Below are 18,068 nucleotides of genomic sequence, written 5' to 3' on the forward strand. Positions count from 1 at the left end.
AACTCCCGGAAGTCATGGCCATAAATAGTGTTGCAAATATGATTAATATATTTTGATTTAAGAAAAAAAATCAAAATAACTTTTAAGATTTGTTGTCGATTAATTTTAATTTTGATTTGTTTAAAATTAAATTAAATACCCTGATATCATTAACTTTTTAAAATCACTCAAATTTCATTGGTCGTTGCAAGTTTCTTAAAAAATTATTTCCTTTACACAGAAAAACAAATAAAAAATGAGGCATGATAAAAATTATTGAAGCAAAATTTGGATGCAGATCTACTTTTCAAAAAAAAAACACTTTGTTTTGTTGTGCACCTTTACTCAGAGATTTAACAAAATATTTTAAAGTTATTTTAATACACAAAAATTTAAACATTGAAGAGAAACATATATTTAATAGATTTCAATTCGTTATTCTTTGAATTTCGAACTTTATGAAGAAATTTTAGAGTTGCTCCCAGATTTCGTGACTTATTTTGGGATTTTTTGTAATGTTTAAAATATTTGCAACAATTTTTATTTTAAGTACGATCAGTTTGCTTTTTTAACATTTTTTCAAAAGTTTCATTCAAAAGTTGTTTAGAAAAAATACATAATTTCTTGCTTACTCATTTATTTAAAACATCAATTTTAGTAAAGTTAAAACTGATTAAAATTTAAATTTAGTGTCTTTCTGTGCAATATAAGACAATAATCCAAGTTTTTTCATATAGATATTTCACATTTTTTCATATGTTTTCTTGTGCCATTCAGTTTACTAATTGATTCTGAAAATATAGAAATGATAAGATTTAAATTCAAACATAAAGAATATTTAAAAAAAAAAAACATTTTATTAAATACATAAACAAAATTCAACTAATAAGTTTAAATGGCAACATTTTTTTTCTGAAGCAAAAATGAAACTTAATGTTCGTAATTAAAATTTGATCTCAAACCTTTTTTTTATTTGGAACTTATTTTTTCAATATTTAATGAACTATTTTGAAAAGCCGCGGATGGATTTACAGGCCGGATGTTGGGCAGGCCTGCTTTAGTGGAACACGATGGCTATTCTGCAGCATGTTGGATTATTTTGGGTCATCCAGAAACTCTCGCGTAAAAAGAGGTTTGACTGTAACACTTTTTTCACATCTTTGTTAATTTCAAGGCATATAGATTAGGTAAGGTAACGCAGGTTTTCAGCTGTCAAAAAATAATTAGATCGAAAACCGGTTTTTATAAGAAGACTTTCCGGAGCGTTTTATACGGTATGACCAGACGTGCATTGGCACGCTCTGCACTGGCACTTCAAATTTAGCACTTACCCCAAGTTCAAAGCATGCTACTCTAGCCCAGTGCTAGTGCTATTATTTAGCACTCCCATTTAGCACTCATAGATTTTTTTCCTTTTTAGGGAGTCTTTTTAATAAAAGTTCTCAAGCAAATTTGATTACCGGCCAACGGTAATGTTACAACTGCAACATACCTTATTCCAGATTCTTCCATAAAAAATAAATCTCAGGGTCCGCAAAATCTTCAGAATGTTGAAATTCAAATTTTGTACCCATTCAAATGCCAGCCTTGTCACGTCCATTTATGTCTCTAGGCAATCTGGAACTGATTTTCGGATACTTCCAACGAACAACTTGATTTTTCCATGAAGCTTATTATTTTGATTTCAGGACAATAATCTGCGTTGATTTAAAAAAAAATGTTACGATTTTTGCAAAAAGCAAAATAAAAGTTCACCTTGAAGGGATCAGAACCATGGATCTTCTGCTTACATTCCTCGAACACTAGCACTGCACCAAATTTACAGATGAATGTGGTTGTAGTTAGTTTCATCACATTCTGCTCAATAATGACAATACACTTGAAATCAACAAACGAAAAAACAACCTGGTTACCATTTTTGTTCGAGTGCCAGGGCGAGTGCTATGATTGAAAGCGCAGTGCTATCCGTTGAAATAGCACGCGTGCTAACAGCGTGCAGTGCCAATGCATGCCGTATGACCACGCATCCTTCCTTCCCTGTAGATTCTGTGAAATGTGATTCGTTCACAGAATCCTCTCTGCGGTAAATACAACGTAGTAGGGCTGGCCGCTTTAATTTTTGTATTACATTTTCGGGTGTTCTCGGATGTGATGGACGATAACAAACAGAACAAACTTTTGAATTAATTTATAACTTTCATCCCCTCTTCTATTTATTATTGTTAGATTTTTGTCTGCCAGATTTTTTCTCGGTTCTTGGCCAGTTTTTTTTTCATCTTTGACCTGGCAACTAGTTTATAGGAAATTTGTAATACTTTACGAAAACAAAATTCTGGTCTTGCTAAATCTTACTTAAGGTGGATTTTTCTCAAAAACTGTGCACTTTACTTGAATTTCTTTCATTTTTTTTTATTTCTCATCTCAAAATGAAGAACTTAAATTGTTCATGTTTCACTATATTTTCAAAAAATGAGATTTTTAGAAATAAAAACAAAGGAAAACACTGCCTGCCCCAAAGCTATCTTTAAATTATTATATTGCTGAAATCGATTTTTGGAGTTGAATGTTTTCCCTGAAGTATTATTACCTTCACCTAAAGCTAACATTTAGAATATTTAGTTGCCATGTCAAATTTGTCTGGAAACCACTATGGACACACTAATGACGAAAAATGTTGCAAAATGATGCAAATCCTCTGAAGTTTGAGGCAAATAAAATATACAAATTATAAAAAAAAATGCAAAAATGCAAAAGTTATTACAAATACTCTATCAATACGCTTTAAACTTTTTCAAATATAAAATGGTTTCTAAATTAAATTAAAAATATTGGAGATACACTCGATTCACAATTTTTTTTAAATTGGACGATATGACGTCATTCTGTAGTTTTGCAAAATATTATAACAAATATATATATATATATATATATATATATATATATATATATATATATATATATATATATATATATATATATATATATATATATATATATATATATATATATATTTGAGCAACTCTCTACGAAATCGGCCGATTTCGACCATTTTTTTTTTTGTATTTTTTGATTTGGCTCAAACTTTGTGGGGGCCTTCCCTATGACCAAAAAAGCTATTTTGCGTCATTGGTTCACCCATACAAGTCTCCATACAATTTTGGCTGCTGTCCATACAAAATTGGTATGTAAATATTCAAACAGCTGTAACTTTTGAGTGAATTTTCTAATCAATTTGGTGTCTTGGGCAAAGTTGTAGGTATTGTTGAGGACTTTTGAGAAAAAATAGGTACACGGAAAAAAAATTGCAGATTTTTTAATCAACTTTTTTTTACTAAAACTCATTTTCCCAAATTACGTATTTTTTATATGTTTTAGGGGAAAAAAATCCGCTACTTTTGAGCCATAGAGAAACATGGTCAAAAAATCTGCCGCCGAGTGATTTTTGGAAAAAATCGAAGTTTCATGCAAAAAAAAGTTTGACATTATTTTTTAATGCAAAATTGAATTTGCTATCGAAAAGTACCTTACAGAATTTTTGATAAAAGGCTCTGTTTTCAAGATATAGCCACCGAAAGTTAGATTTCAGCGAAATATTTGCAGTTTTTCAATTTTTAGAAATAGTGATCATGAGTGACCATTTCTGAAAATATTTTTTTTTAAAAGTTCAGAAAATTTGCTATAAAATTGTCTAAGAGACATTAAAGATTGGACCTCCGGTTGCTGAGATAGAGCCGCTTTAAGAAAAAGAAACAGGAAAATTGAAGTTTTCCAAATCTCACCAAAACAACCCACCCTTTTTTAATGACGATATCTCAGCAACTTATGGTCCGATTTTCAATGTTAATGCATGAAACATTCGTAAAATTTTCCGATCTTTTCGAAAAAAATAATTTGAAAATTTTTAAATCAAGACTAACATTTTAAAAAGGCCAAACATTGAATATTACGCCTATTTAAAGTCCTAATCTTGATTAAAAAAATTTCAAAATATTTTTTTCGAAAAGATCGGAAAATTTCACGAAAGTTTCATGTATTAACATTGAAAATCGGACCATTAGTTGCTGAGATATCGTCATTAGAAAATGGTGGGTTGTTTTGGTGAGATTTAGAAAACTTCAATTTTCGTGTTTCTTTTTCTTAAAGCGGCTCTATCTCAGCAACCCGAAGTCCAATCTTCAATGTCTCTTAGACAATTTTATAGCAAATTTTCTGAACTTTTCAAAAAAAAAAAATATTTTTAGAAATGGTCACTCATGGTCACTATTTTAAAAAATCGAAAAACTGCAAATATTTCGCTAAAATCAAACTTTCGGTGGCTATACCTTGAAAACGGAGCCCTTTATCAAAAAATCTTTAAAGTACTTTTCGACTGCAAATTCAATTTTGCATTAAAAAATAATGTCAAACTTGTTTTTGCATGAAATTTCGATTTTTTCCAAAAATCATTATTTTTTCAAAAAATCATAACTCGGCGGCAGATTTTTTGACCATGTTTCTCTATGGCTCAAAAGTTGCGGATTTTTGTCCCTTAAAACATATAAAAAAATCTCGAAAATCAAAAAATACGTATTTTGGGAAATTGAGTTTTAATGAAAAAAAAAGTTGATTAAAAAATCTGCAATTTTTTTTCCGTGTACCTATTTTTTTCTCAATAGTCCTCAACAATACCTACAATTTTGCCGAAGACACCAAATTGATCAGAAAATTCACTCAAAAGTTACAGCTGTTTGAATGTTTACATACCATTTTTGTATGGACAGCAGCCAACATTGTATGGAGACTTGTATGGGTGAACCAATGACGCAAAATAGCTGATTTGGTCATAGGGAAGGCCCCCACAAAGTTTGAGCCAAATAAAAAAATACAAATAAAATCCATTTCCGGTTTTGGTAGAGAATTACTCATCTAAAAAAAAATCTTCAATTTTCTTGAAAATATACGACTTTTTAAATTATCAATATTGGTCAACATTCGTGTTCAACAAACTTAAGTTTTTATTATGCATTTCAACACTTTTTTATGTGTGTTAAGTGCTCGTGATTATTTGAATTTCCGTTTTCCTAAATCCTCAAATTAAGAGAAGTCTCATTTTATCATCGATATTGTTATTGTTAACAACTTGATTTTCATAAATTACGGTCTTAATCAACTCGTCTAGTATTACCAAAAAAAATTAAAGGTCTTAAATTTATTAAAAAATATATTTGCTAGTTACAATTTTTAGCATGCTTCTGAGATTAAAAGTAGCATAATTTACAAAGACTTTTCATGTCACATAAGTGATAAAGAAAAATTCCCTTCGTCAGTAGCAAAAATGCAGAAATTTGTATTACCCAATGTCACCCCTGATGACGGTTCCTGATTAAAAGACACCAAAGTCATTTATTGTGTATGCATAGTGTCTGCAGCTATAAATGTCTAAATTCAACAGAATCCTTTCATCACTTCAAATTTTGCAAGAGTGCATTTGAAATTCATACACAAAAAAATCGCAATCAAAGATTCAACCCCACTTCAAGCTTAAAAATCAGACCGAAAAAAAAACTTCACTTCCCTGCCTCAATCATAACATTATCCTCTGCCACATTCGAGGCAAACTAATCCCTCTTTCGGAAGCAAAACAACCAACCGCCCAAACACAATCCTTGCACATGTCGGTACGATACAACTTCTAGTCCAGAGAGTCTCTGAGCCGTGTGCGGCTCAGCCTAGACTAAGCCTAACCGGTGCCATCAAGCTCACGTATAACGGAAAACCGAGCGAGGGCATTATTCATGTTTCATGAACAGACATCATCACTTCTGTGTCGAGAGGCAAAACAAGTTCTGCGAGCTGAGCTTTCAACAAACCTCGCACAGTGAACGTGAAGTTTGGTGAAATTTTTAGTTGAACTGGCCTCAAATCATAGATAAATGGATGATTTGGATAATCTTGAAATTTACCACAGTTCTAACTGTGGTCAATGTCAAGCGCGTGTAAATCAGCTGTGGTGAATTCAAAGTTGCCGTGGTGAATTTCCTTAATCATTCAAATTGACCGTTAAATTATTGATTTGTGATTTTTTAAAGTGATTTATGTCTATTTGTCTGTGATCAATCCACACAGTGCACATGTGGTGTGATTTCTTAGCCGAGGGGGCTTATGCCTTTAGAGTTTTGCCAGAATAATCAGAAATCGACCGGGGACATGCCGGAGTCAGACACTAAAATGAGGATAAATATTTTAGAACTTGGCTGGCTAACCACTTGACTTTCAGAGGGGAAATTGAGTGTTGTCACTTGAACTTGTTCAGAGCTTTTCGGTAACTTAATTCAAATTTCCAATTTTTATTTCAAGACATTAAATTTTATTTCACGTTTTTCCAAACAATTTTTGAACCCAGACTTCACCTTAACGAAACCGCTGCCGCCACCGCTTGTTCCGCTAATAAATCCCCCCAGACTACACTGTATGAATATTGAATAAATTATTTCCATCAGATTTATGCGTCCCTTTGCAACCGTTTCCGCCAGCGGCGACGGCGTTGTCTCCGGGACTGATGCTGTGTGCGTGTTGCCTAAATCAAGGCGCAACGAAAATAGCATGGAACCAGACCATCGTCACAGGCCATAATTCATTTTCCCCGACGACGGCAAGAGTCAGCACGGGGTTTGGGGTTCTAACCCAAAATCTGCAGGACATTTCATCGCCGTCGACGACCGACGACGACGTGAGGAAGATTTGCTTTACGATTTAGTTCTAGAAATATGCTCGGAGAAGCTCATTACTATGGGTGTTGGGATGATCTATGTTAAAGGGAGTGGCGACCTCTCCCGTCCTGACATTCTGTGAATGCTTCCGGAAATTGACAAGGATGTTTTTTTTTGAGAATTTCGTTTTATTTGAACTTTGGTTACAATTCTGTACCACGTTAAAAATTTTGAGTTAAACAGTAGATGAATTTGTGAGTTTTCATTAGTCTTAGAATTTGTATTTTTTAGTATGTGTAAGACTGAGAATTTGCAAAACTGTGAGTTTATAATTTTGTGTGAAATTGGGAATTTAATGAATTTTCACGTTTCTGAGTTTGTGTGAGTTTGTAACTTTGTATGAGTTGGGGAATTTATGAATTCATGAGTTTATGAATGTGTTAGTTTGTGAGCTTGTATGAGATTGAGATTTGTAAGTTTGTGAGTTTAGAAATTTTAAAGTTTTTAAATTGGCAAGTTTGTTATATGAGTTTGTGTGAATCAGGGATTTCTTGAATTTATGAGTTTGAGATTATGTGTGATTCTGAGAACTTGTGAGATTGAAAGATTATGTGAGTCTGGAAAATCGTAAGTCTTCGATTTTTTTTTTTTTTTGGCTTGTGAGTTTGTAATTTTTTATGAGATTTAAAAATTGTGGGTTGTGTGAATATGATTATGTAGATTTTCAAGCTATTGTGTGAGTCTACGAATTTGAAAGAGTTTGTGAGTTTGTGTGTTTGTGTGAAACTTGGAATTATTATTTTGTGAGCTTATGTTAGTTTTTGAATGTGTGAGCTTTTGAAAAGATAAGTTTGTGAGCTATTTATGAGTCTGGTAATGTGTGAGTTTGTGTGTGGTTTTGTGAGTCACGGAATTTATGAATTCATGAGTTTGTGAATTTGTAAGTTTATTAGTTTGGAAATTATTTAGTTTTCAATTGGCAAGTTTGTGAGTTTATGTAAACTTGTGTTAGTTCTTGAATTTACGATTTTGGATTTTTTTGTGATTCTGAGAACTGTGAGTTTTTTTTTAATATATGAATTTGTGGTTTTGACATTTGTGAGCTTGTGTGATAATGATTATGTAAATTTTTAAGTTTGTGAGTTTGTGTGAAACTGAGAATTTGTTATTTTGTGTGATTTTGGGAATTTGTGAGTTTTTGAAATGGTAAGTTTGTGAGTCTTTTTTTTTGAGTCTGTTTTTAAATGTGTGAGTTTTTGAGTTCTGGTGAACTTGTGAGATTGTGTGGGTCAAGGAATTTGTGAATGTGTAAGTTTGGGAGTTTGTGTGAGTCAGGGAGTTATTGAATTTACATGTTTTGGATTTTTTGTGATTCTGAGAACTTGCGAGTGTGTGATTTTTTAGTATTTTATTAGAGATTTTTTGTGAGTTTTGAAATTTGTGAGCTTGTGTGATTATTGGTATGTCAATTTTCAAATTTGTGAGTTTTGTTATTTTGTGGGTCTGGTAATTTGGAAGTTTGTGTGTGTGTGAGTCTACGAATTTGAAAGATCGTGTGAGTTTGTGTGTTTGTGTAAGGCTGGAATTTTTTGAGTTTGTGAAGTTCTAATGAGTTTGGAAAAATTGTATGTTTTTGAGTTTGTGTGAAACTGTGAATCAGTGAGTTGTTAAATCTATGAATGTGTAAATTTGTGAGTTTGTAAACTTGTGAGATTGCGAGTTTGTGGGTAATGTGTTTTAATGGAGTGTGTGACTTAGGGTTGTTGTCTGTTTTTGAGTCTGAGTTTTAGAGTTTATTAAGTTGAAAGCATGTTAGTGTGTAAATAAGTAGTTTTGTGAATTTCGGAGTTGAAATTGAGAGTTTATGAGTGTGTAATTTTGATAATTGTTGGAAATCTGTGAATTTTCATCTTTGAGATTTTGTGAGTTTGTGATTGTGTGAGTTTTTTTCAGTTGCAGGATTTTAAGATTGTGAGTGTTTAAATTTGTGAGTTTGTCAATTTGTGAGTTCAATTGAGTTGGTGTGAGAATTGTGATTTTGTAAGTTTGTGTGGTTTTGAGTGTTTGAGTGGGTAAGTTTGTGAGCTAAGTTTCATGATTTTATTTTAATAATATTGCGATTATTAATTTTTTGAGATTTTTAGTTTGTGAAATGGTGCGTTTAGAGAGTTTGTGAGTTTGTAAACTCGTGAGTTTTGTAAGATTGTGAATCAGTAAACTTGAGCAAGTTAATTTGATAACTTGTGATTTTGTGCGTTTGTGAGTGTCATCAGCTCACAAATCGACTAATCAGCTTGCATTGATAAGTAGATTTGTTAATTTGTTAATTTGTTAATTTGTTAATTTGTTAATTTGTTAATTTGTTAATTTGTTAATTTGTTAATTTGTTAATTTGTTAATTTGTTAATTTGTTAATTTGTTAATTTGTTAATTTGTTAATGTGTTAATTTGTTAATTTGTTAATTTGTTAATTTGTTAATTTGTTAATTTGTTAATTTGTTAATTTGTTAATTTGTTAATTTGTTAATTTGTTAATTTGTTAATTTGTTAATTTGTTAATTTGTTAATTTGTTAATTTGTTAATGTGTTAATTTGTTAATTTGTTAATTTGTTAATTTGTTAATTTGTTAATTTGTTAATTTGTTAATTTGTTAATTTGTTAATTTGTTAATTTGTTAATTTGTTAATTTGTTAATTTGTTAATTTGTTAATTTGTTAATTTGTTAATTTGTTAATTTGTTAATTTTTTTATTTAATAATTTGTTTATATGTTAATTTGTTAATTTGTTAATTTGTTAATTTGTTAATTTGTTAATTTGTTAATTTGTTAATTTGTTAATTTGTTAATTTGTTAATTTGTTAATTTGTTAATTTGTTAATTTGTTAATTTGTTAATTTGTTAATTTGTTAATTTGTTAATTTGTTAATTTGTTAATTTGTTAATTTGTTAATTTGTTAATTTGTTAATTTGTTAATTTGTTAATTTGTTAATTTATTAATTTGTTAATTTGTTAATTTGTTAATTTGTTAATTTGTTAATTTGTTAATTTGTTAATTTGTTAATTTGTTAATTTGTTAATTTGTTAATTTGTTAAGTAAGTTTTGCGATTTTGTGAAATTGAGCTAGATAATTTGTGTGTTTTGAGAGTTTGTGAATTTGTTAATACGTGAGTGTGTGAGTTTGTGAGCTGGTGAGTTTCATTAGTTTTTTTAGTTTTTTCAAACTTCAAACTTTGAGATTTGGGAGTTTTTAGTTGTGTGAATTTGTTAATTTAGTTTCTAAATCTGGAAATTGTGAGTTTGAAAGTAAGTTTGTTCATTGATTTTTATCAAAAGAATTTGTTAGGTGATGAGTTCACTTGAAAAGTTTACTTAAATAAACAATTTCATCCACATTTTTCTCTGAAAATGAACCAAAACTCAACAAGTTACGTTATCTCTCTTCCTTCTCAGAAATAAACCGTTAATCCCACCCACTTTGAAAATGTCTTGCTCAAACAAGAAAATTGCCATTTCAATATAAACAAACCACATTCACACACACACACACACACACACACACACACACACACACACACACACACACACACACAAACGTAGGTACACACAGACACAAACAGAGAAAGCTGGCAGCTCAGCAGTGTCTCAGTGTCAACACAGCGCCAGAACCAAAACCAACAACAACCAACAAGTTGCCAGTTAAAGTGCGATTAAAGTATTTGCTCATTTCGTCCTGTCCTGGCTTGGCTTGGCGTTGGCTTGACTCGACTCCAGATGAAGTCTGTTTCGTCTTCTTTGTGGTCAACTAAAACCAATAGAAATTGGTTTTGCGTGTAAAATTTTCAAAAGTTATTTTACACATAAAAATGCATTTTCTGTTTGCGTGAGAAAAATCACAGACAAGCAGATTTAAACAATTGCACCAACATCATTTTAATAGAGCCATCTAGTGGTGAACACTGGAACTGCATGAAATGTCAAATAAGCAGTGGTGAGTTTCATTTACAGTGGTGAGTTTCCAATTGTAGAAATTTAAAGTTTGTTTGTTCGTGACTTACTGACACTTCAGCTTGTCCCACTTAAAGCCGGACCAACTTAAACACCGACTTCGCACTCCGTCAGCATTGAACTGTAAGTGCAAATGTGTGTGTGTGTGTGTGTTTGTGTGTCAGCTGGAGAAAAACTTTTTCCAACTGACAGCGCGCCGACCAACCGCACCAGACCAGACTGTGTTTGATGAGACAACTTTCGCTTCGAGTTTTAATCCTTTCGCTTTTTGTCGCTGGTCTGATTTCTCGGTTTGCTGAAGCTGCAAACAGAACGGGCGAGGGCTTTTGGTGACACTTTTGAATCGATCATTATTGTAGTGGTTGAGAGGACGGCAAACGGGCTTGATTTGGCGGTAAATTGATGTTTGAAAATGTTTATTCGAAGGGAAATTGAGATAATTCTTGTTCCAAATAAAAAAAATTAAAATATTTTTGGGTTATTTGAGGAATCAAAAACTCACCACGACTAGTTTGAAGTCACCACAGTTGGTTTTTATGAATTTGACAGTTGCTTAAATTTGTAACTGTCAAATGTGTGTTAGTTAGAGCTGTGGTGAATTTCAAATTTATGTGGTGAATTTCTTGCTGTTTAAACTGATCGTTATTTTTTTGAATTGTTAATCTTTAGTTAGATCTATGTCTGTTTGTCTGTGATAAAGTTAAGTGCGTTGGATCTTTTTTTAGCTTTAAATTATTTTAAGGTTAAAAATTATATTCTAAATAAATAAAAAAACAGAAGCAAGTGGATTTCAATATCGTTTTCAACGCTATTCTTCTCAGCTGTTTCTCTGAATTAGTAACTCACCCCGTAGTGATCTGATCTATTTGTGAGTGTGTTTGTGTTCGCGTGTATGACTTCCCAAACTACAGCTTTCTCAAAACACGTTTGTTTCGAACTCGCCTCCACCTCTTCAAGTCCCATCGTCGAACAGAAGCTAACAACTTTCAAGGAGCCGAGTCGTTTCTCGTTTCACGACACAAATATTGACACGATACTGTCGCTGAGTAAATAATCTTGTTTTCGGTGACAGTTGTGACAGCAAATCGGGTAAATCAATTGTTTTGGTGTTGTTTTTCTTGATAGAAAATAAGAAATGGAATCTGATTGATTTTGACACCCTTCAACTAAAACAATCCGAAAATCAATATTGTTTTGTTTTCTTTTGAACATTCCAATCCCCCCTTCCCCAATCATGGTCCACCCAACCCCACAAAATCACACAAACCTCCCACAAGCAGAAAAGATTAAACTAACGCAAACAATCCGATAATTAAACCAACATTTGTAAACTCACACATAGGAAGACAATGGCCACGTGGTAAGTGAGCAATCGAAAATCCCTCTCTCCTCTCCCCCTCTCAAACGAGCTCATCAGTATCGCCAGTGTGAGTGTATTTGTGAGTTGAATTACGCTGCGCCACTTAAACTGTTGAAAAATAACAAATTTGTAACAAAAATGAGAGTCCCCTTCCCCATCAAATGGAATTTCTGCACCACCCTATCAAAAAAACATGCTGCTTCGCTTCTCGTTTCGTCATTTTTGGCTGCCTCCCCCCGCGTATCACCCTAATCTAAAAATAAATTCGACGACGCTTTATCGCAAATACATGTGTTCACGATAATTTCACCATGCTCATTGCTTTGCACAAACACAATCAGGTTTGCCACCAAAATTTAAAGTCTACAAACGAAAGGTTCGAGAGCTGGGTATTTGCAAACACAGATAAACACACACACACGATGATGATGAAGAACTGTGTGTGTGTTTTTGCCCCGGAACATACGGTGCGGTGATGAGGGCAAACATGAACCGACACGTTTAAGGGGGTACTACTACACACCGGTATGGAGATCATCAGGTTCTGGCTGTGGGAACCGGAATTGGGATGGACATAACACGTGATTTTGTACTTATTTTTTTATATTTGCGTAAAAAAATCTTTTTAAAGCTTATTTATAATTTTCCACAAATAATTATAAACCTTTAAAAAAAAACCACATATTCGTATAACAAAAAAAAATTAAAAATGTTAAAGCGATACAGAGAAAACTTATAAAACGGGTACAAAACGACGCGATATTATGTATATTTTCAACTGTAATACATTTTAAGGCAACCAAAAAACTATTTCCACAAAATACCAATTTTTTCCATAATTTACATTAAAAATATTGTCACCAAATGAAAGGAAATTTAGTAAGGGTTTTCACTGTTAAACAATTTTCTGAGTGGAAAAAAAACTTTTCGCACCCTAATCTGTTTTTTATTAGCTCAAATTTTCATAACTTGTTTCAACGGTTTCAAACGACGCGTTATTTTAAATAGATTTTCATTTTTTTACAATTTTTAGCCAGTTTTTTATGTTACAGTTGTGCTGGTTCACAAAATATGTATATTTATGAAAATACGATTTTTATGTATATTTACAATATAGGTATCGAATGACACAAAATTTTTAAGTGATTTTCGCTGTATTATTTTATTTTATTTTTCTACACTTTCACATAATACTATGTATTTGTCAAAATACAGTCCAGACTCGATTATCCGAAGCCTCGATTATAGAAAGTTTCGAGAATCCGAAGGCTTGCATGGGACTTCGGATAATCGAATCACGAAAAAAAATGTTTCGCATTTTTTTTCATTTTCTTGTTTTTAGCATCAAATTCAAGTTCTACGACCTCATTTTAGTCAATTTTAAATAGTCAATTGCCTATTAAATGACAAAATACATTTTTTTTCAATATTTCATCAAATTTTTCTAAGGGAGTAGTGCGGTGCCTGTGTGGACGCGCAGTCCTGTTTTTTCGTGTTATTTTCCGTTTCTTTTGTGTCGCTGTTCGAGTGCATGGGGTGATTGGTCATTATAATTAAATAATAGCATCATTAGTGTGGTGCTTTTCGGGACGCGCAGTTCTGTTTTTTTACCTTCTTCTTTTTTCATTGGTTTTTTTTCACTCGCGTTCGTTGGCCGATGAGTTTTTTTGTGTTGTTCTCTTTTTATAGTTTTCTATAAAAACGTACCTATTTTTTTTAGACTAGCAAGTCGTATTGCTGGATTAAGCCCTTTCTATATCATCGATGATTGGAAGGCACGCCATCGAATATTTTTTAAGGCTTATGATATAAAATCATTTCAATTAATGAAGCCCTTCCTACATCACCGTTGATCGGAAGGCACGCCGACGGAGAATTTCTGGAGAATCGCGGTCGAATTAATACTATATTTAAATTCCTAGATAGCTATCTTTCCGCAGCCGGCTGCCTAAGATTTTAAAATTTCAACCGATAAACAAATTGCTTATGGTCGCATCACCTACCACAGTGAATCCTGACCTCATACCCATCTTACTAACCCCTCAAAACTCATGTGATACTTTGTCGGAGACGCAGTCGATTTGGCGGTCCCATCACTCAAGTATCGGACTAACATTCCCATCCACTTCCCCGTGTCTTACCTCTGGTCGTGGCCGGCGTCGGTATTGATCAGCATGATAGGGACCTTTGAAAATTGCGAAGGGGTGATGATTGGTTCCTACTTTTCATCTGTGGTCCACGGAGCACTGTTTGGGGGTCCTGGTCAATAACGAAGTAGCAGCTACGGGTAGACACCAATGCTATGCTATGCTATGCTAATATTTCATCAAATTTTTCTAAGGCATTCAAATAATCGAGTCTGGACTGCATTTTTACAACGCCATTCTGGCCGCCATCATATATTTTTAAATTCAAAAAAGTTAGGGGTCATACATAAACTCGAACATCAAAAATCAGAAAGCGATTTTTTTTTCGTTATTCGTTATTCTAAGGGAATTTTTTTCGAGGTCTTCGGCTAATTATTAATCGATTTATCGATTCTGGACTGTAATTAGATTTTTGAAAAAGCAACATTTCGTAAAAAAATTCTCTGTTTTACTATTTTAAGTTGAACATATATTTTTTTCTTAAGATATTACGATTTTTTAAATGCATTGGAAAAAAGAACTCAATAAATTTAAGGAAATTTTAGGACTGGGAGTTTTATGTGACTTTTCCAATGTTTTTAAAAGTGTATTTTTTCTGGGGTCAACTTTGGCTGTGTTTTTCACTAACATTTCCTATATGTTTCATAAAAATAAGTACACAGTATTTTTTGTAATGGCCCAGACTATGCCTCTATGCATTTTCTACCATTTAAATGGCAATGATTCTATAGCAGAAAATGTTAAAAACAAGCAAAAAAAATAAAAGTGGCTGTAAAAACATGAAAAAAAAATAAGGCAAAAGATAATGAAAGGAGGTGGTAGAATAAGTATAGTACTATCAAAAACAAACGTAAACTAAACATGATAAATGCAAATTAAAATACTAAAAATTAAATAAGAAAAATCAAAACTAAGAGAAGTGAAGTTTTTTGAAGAGCAAAAGTTGCTCAAAATGACCTCCAAAACACGGGAAAATCAAAATTTTCGTAAAAATTTGGGCAGTAGAGGGTTAAAAAAATAAAATTGTCATATTTGATGTTTGGGTTTCAAACGAAACGAAATTTTAAAAAGATTTTTCCTTTTTTTACAATTTTTAGTGTAAAATACTGAATTTTTGTTTCTTTTTTCAGTTTGGGTTTCAAACGACGCCTTATTTTGCATTGATTTTCCCATTTTTACCCCCTTTTTAATACGCCGCTATTGAAAATTCTGAAGCTTTTATTTATTTTATATTGTTTAAACAGCTTAAATTTTCAGAATTTTCGATATGAGGATTTTGTGAAAATTTTAGCGAAAAATATATATACTGATATTCGCCGCCTAGTACTTACACTTTTTTTTTATCATACTACAGCAGCAAAAAACGTGATTTTGTTAACATTCAATGTCTTCGAAATTTTTGCATAACTTCAATACAGTTACTCTTTTTTTGAAAAATAGTCATTTTATTTTACAAAATACCTTATTTAAAAAAAATCATATTGTTGTAAGTGCTGTATCAAACGACACGACTTAATTTTGAATTTATTTGCATTCTATTACAATTTCGACCGCTAAAATTTTCACTCAAAAAATATTTTTTGAAATCACTCAAATTTGCCTAAGGCCCCTGCATTTATTATCATTTTTTACATTTTTAAGTCGATTTAAAAATTTGTTTTTTTGTGAATTTCACTGTAAACATTTATTTTTGATACTTATAATTTTTGAAAACTAATGATTGCATACCGACTTTATTGCTGTATGTTCATTTTCCAAGCCTTTTGACATTGAAATGTTGAACATATTTTTTGCCTTCCTCACCTCAATGAGGAAATGCTATAAAATCACTCGAAAAACGAACTTTTTAATTTGACCTACTAAACCCACCTTCATGTATACGACTCAGAATCAAATTCTGAGCAAATGTCTGTGCGGGTGGTTGGATGTTGATCAAAATAATTGCGAATTTGTCCGTTTTGGCCTCATTTGATCCGTCTTGGGGTCCCCTAAGTCACTATCTATAAATGGTGATGTTTAGTTAAGTACTTCAAAAGTTATCTTTAAAAAACGATTTTGACTAAAGTTCGGAAGATTGTAAAAAGGGTGGTTTTTGTAAGAAACACTTTTTTGAGGCCGGATCTCAAAAATGATGATGAAAAAGTTGTCCGGATCTATCATACGACCCATCTTTAGATTGGTAATCAAAAAACCTTTCCAACGAGCTCAAAAGATTGAAGATCTGGCAACGCTATCAAAAGTTATGAGCAATTGTGCAAAAATATGATTTTGACAGATACAAAAATGGGTGAACATTGCAAAAGATCCGGCTGAGGCAGCACTAAGCTTTATGGAATCGGCCTCGTTAGCCCAAGCTTTCTTCATGTTATGGCTTTTTATGGCAGAATTGTAAGTAACGCTTTTATAGCATGTTGTTTGCATGTATTCAGGCGCATTTGAATACAAGCAGAAAGCGTTTTCAATTGATTTTAGGAGGAAGGCATCAATCACTGAGGTGGTTTAAAGTAACGTTTTTTACTTATTTTCACTCTTCACCATTTTCAATTCACCCAGATCGCAAATTACGAAATTTATGTAATTTCAAAAATATTTGGTATTATGTAAAAAAATCAGTTTTCACCACAAAAAATTGGTATTGATTGAAATTTTTTGCACTTCAACTTTTCAACTTACTACATTATCAAACATGTGATTTCATCAAAGTCTCGAATTTTTATGGTTGATTGAAGTCTTGACATTGAATAAGTTTGCAATTAAAAATAGAAGAAGGGTAAACTAAATTTCTTTTTGTTTTTGTAAAAACATCCAATTCCAATTAATTAAGTAATTCTCGGCAAGAGTTATTCCGAGCTGCCATTTTGAAAATATAACTATATTAAACGTTCCTGTTCTTCTGTAGAACTTTTAAGAAAGTTTTTAAATTCTGTTGTATTTTTTATTTTATATGAAACATGAAACAAATTTAAAAAATATTTTTTTTTTATTCTGAAAATCCATTAATTTCAACATGTAATAAATTCAGTGGAAAATGTTGCACAATCATGTTCTGTGGTAAAGAAACTGACAAAAATCTGTTTAAATTTATCTTTTAAATTGAATTACAAAATTAAAAAAAAATTGGCTTGTACAGCATAACTAATGATTGGTTTAGGGAATGCAAGAAAATTTTATATCCAAGCAAAAAAAAGCAATTTATAAATTTTAAAACTATGTGAATACTTTAAGAAAAATATAATGGTGTTAAATAACTTTAACTAAACCATAATGGAAAAAAATCCATATTAAGAGATGTGAATAAACACATTTTTAGAGGTAACAGTTCTGCACTAGACAAAAAATTAAGCATAAAGATGTGAAACTATTAAAGCATTTTTAAGAAAATCGCGGTAATTTCTGAAAAAATTAGTCCCTCTAGTGTAATTTAAACACAAATCCGATAATTATTATAAAACAGTCTGCATTCCTTCATGCCCATCCCAACTCAGAACCAAGAGGGAGAGAGCGAGTTCAACAATTTCCACACAATCGCTCGGGTATACGGCTCGGTACTCCACAAATCAAATACCTCCCAGTCGGATTCATCCAACATCCTGGAGGTGTTCCTCAAACCAGTACATCCTCGTGAAGCTCATCCGGCCGAACGGACAGACTGTCAGAATCATCATCGTTATGTTGCAGAAGAGGCCTTCTATCTCGCCCTGTGAAACATATTGATTTTCTAATTCACATCCATCGTTGTGCGAAATTCGACTAATTGGAAATTGAATGCAAACAAAAGTTCCCCTTTTTGCTAGGTACTAGCTTTGTAGTACGATATAGAGCTAGAGTTCAATGAGTTTGTTAGGAAGCCAACAATTTCGGTCAGGATAAACGGATGAATAGAGA

At 32.1% G+C, this 18,068-nt stretch overlaps 1 protein-coding gene across 8 annotated transcripts in view; it reads left to right on the forward strand.

Moving 5' to 3' along the window:
- Nucleotides 1-18,068, forward strand: part of LOC120421415 (uncharacterized) — a 241,760-nt gene that overhangs the window by 159,945 nt on the left and 63,747 nt on the right. For 6 of the 8 annotated variants that reach the window (XR_005605979.1, XR_005605980.2, XM_039584620.2 and 3 more), the window contains exon 8: nucleotides 12,019-12,036. The exons of the other annotated variants lie outside the window; for them this stretch is intronic. Coding sequence is in view for 4 of the 6 variants with exons in the window: in XM_039584620.2 (XP_039440554.1) it covers nucleotides 12,019-12,036 (18 nt within the window). In the remaining 2 variants the exon portion in view is untranslated. The remainder of the gene's footprint in view (nucleotides 1-12,018; nucleotides 12,037-18,068) is intronic. 8 annotated transcript variants of the gene reach the window in all.

This window comes from Culex pipiens, chromosome 1 (genome assembly GCF_016801865.2).
Source record: "Culex pipiens pallens isolate TS chromosome 1, TS_CPP_V2, whole genome shotgun sequence".
Taxonomy (NCBI): Eukaryota; Metazoa; Arthropoda; class Insecta; order Diptera; family Culicidae; genus Culex; species Culex pipiens.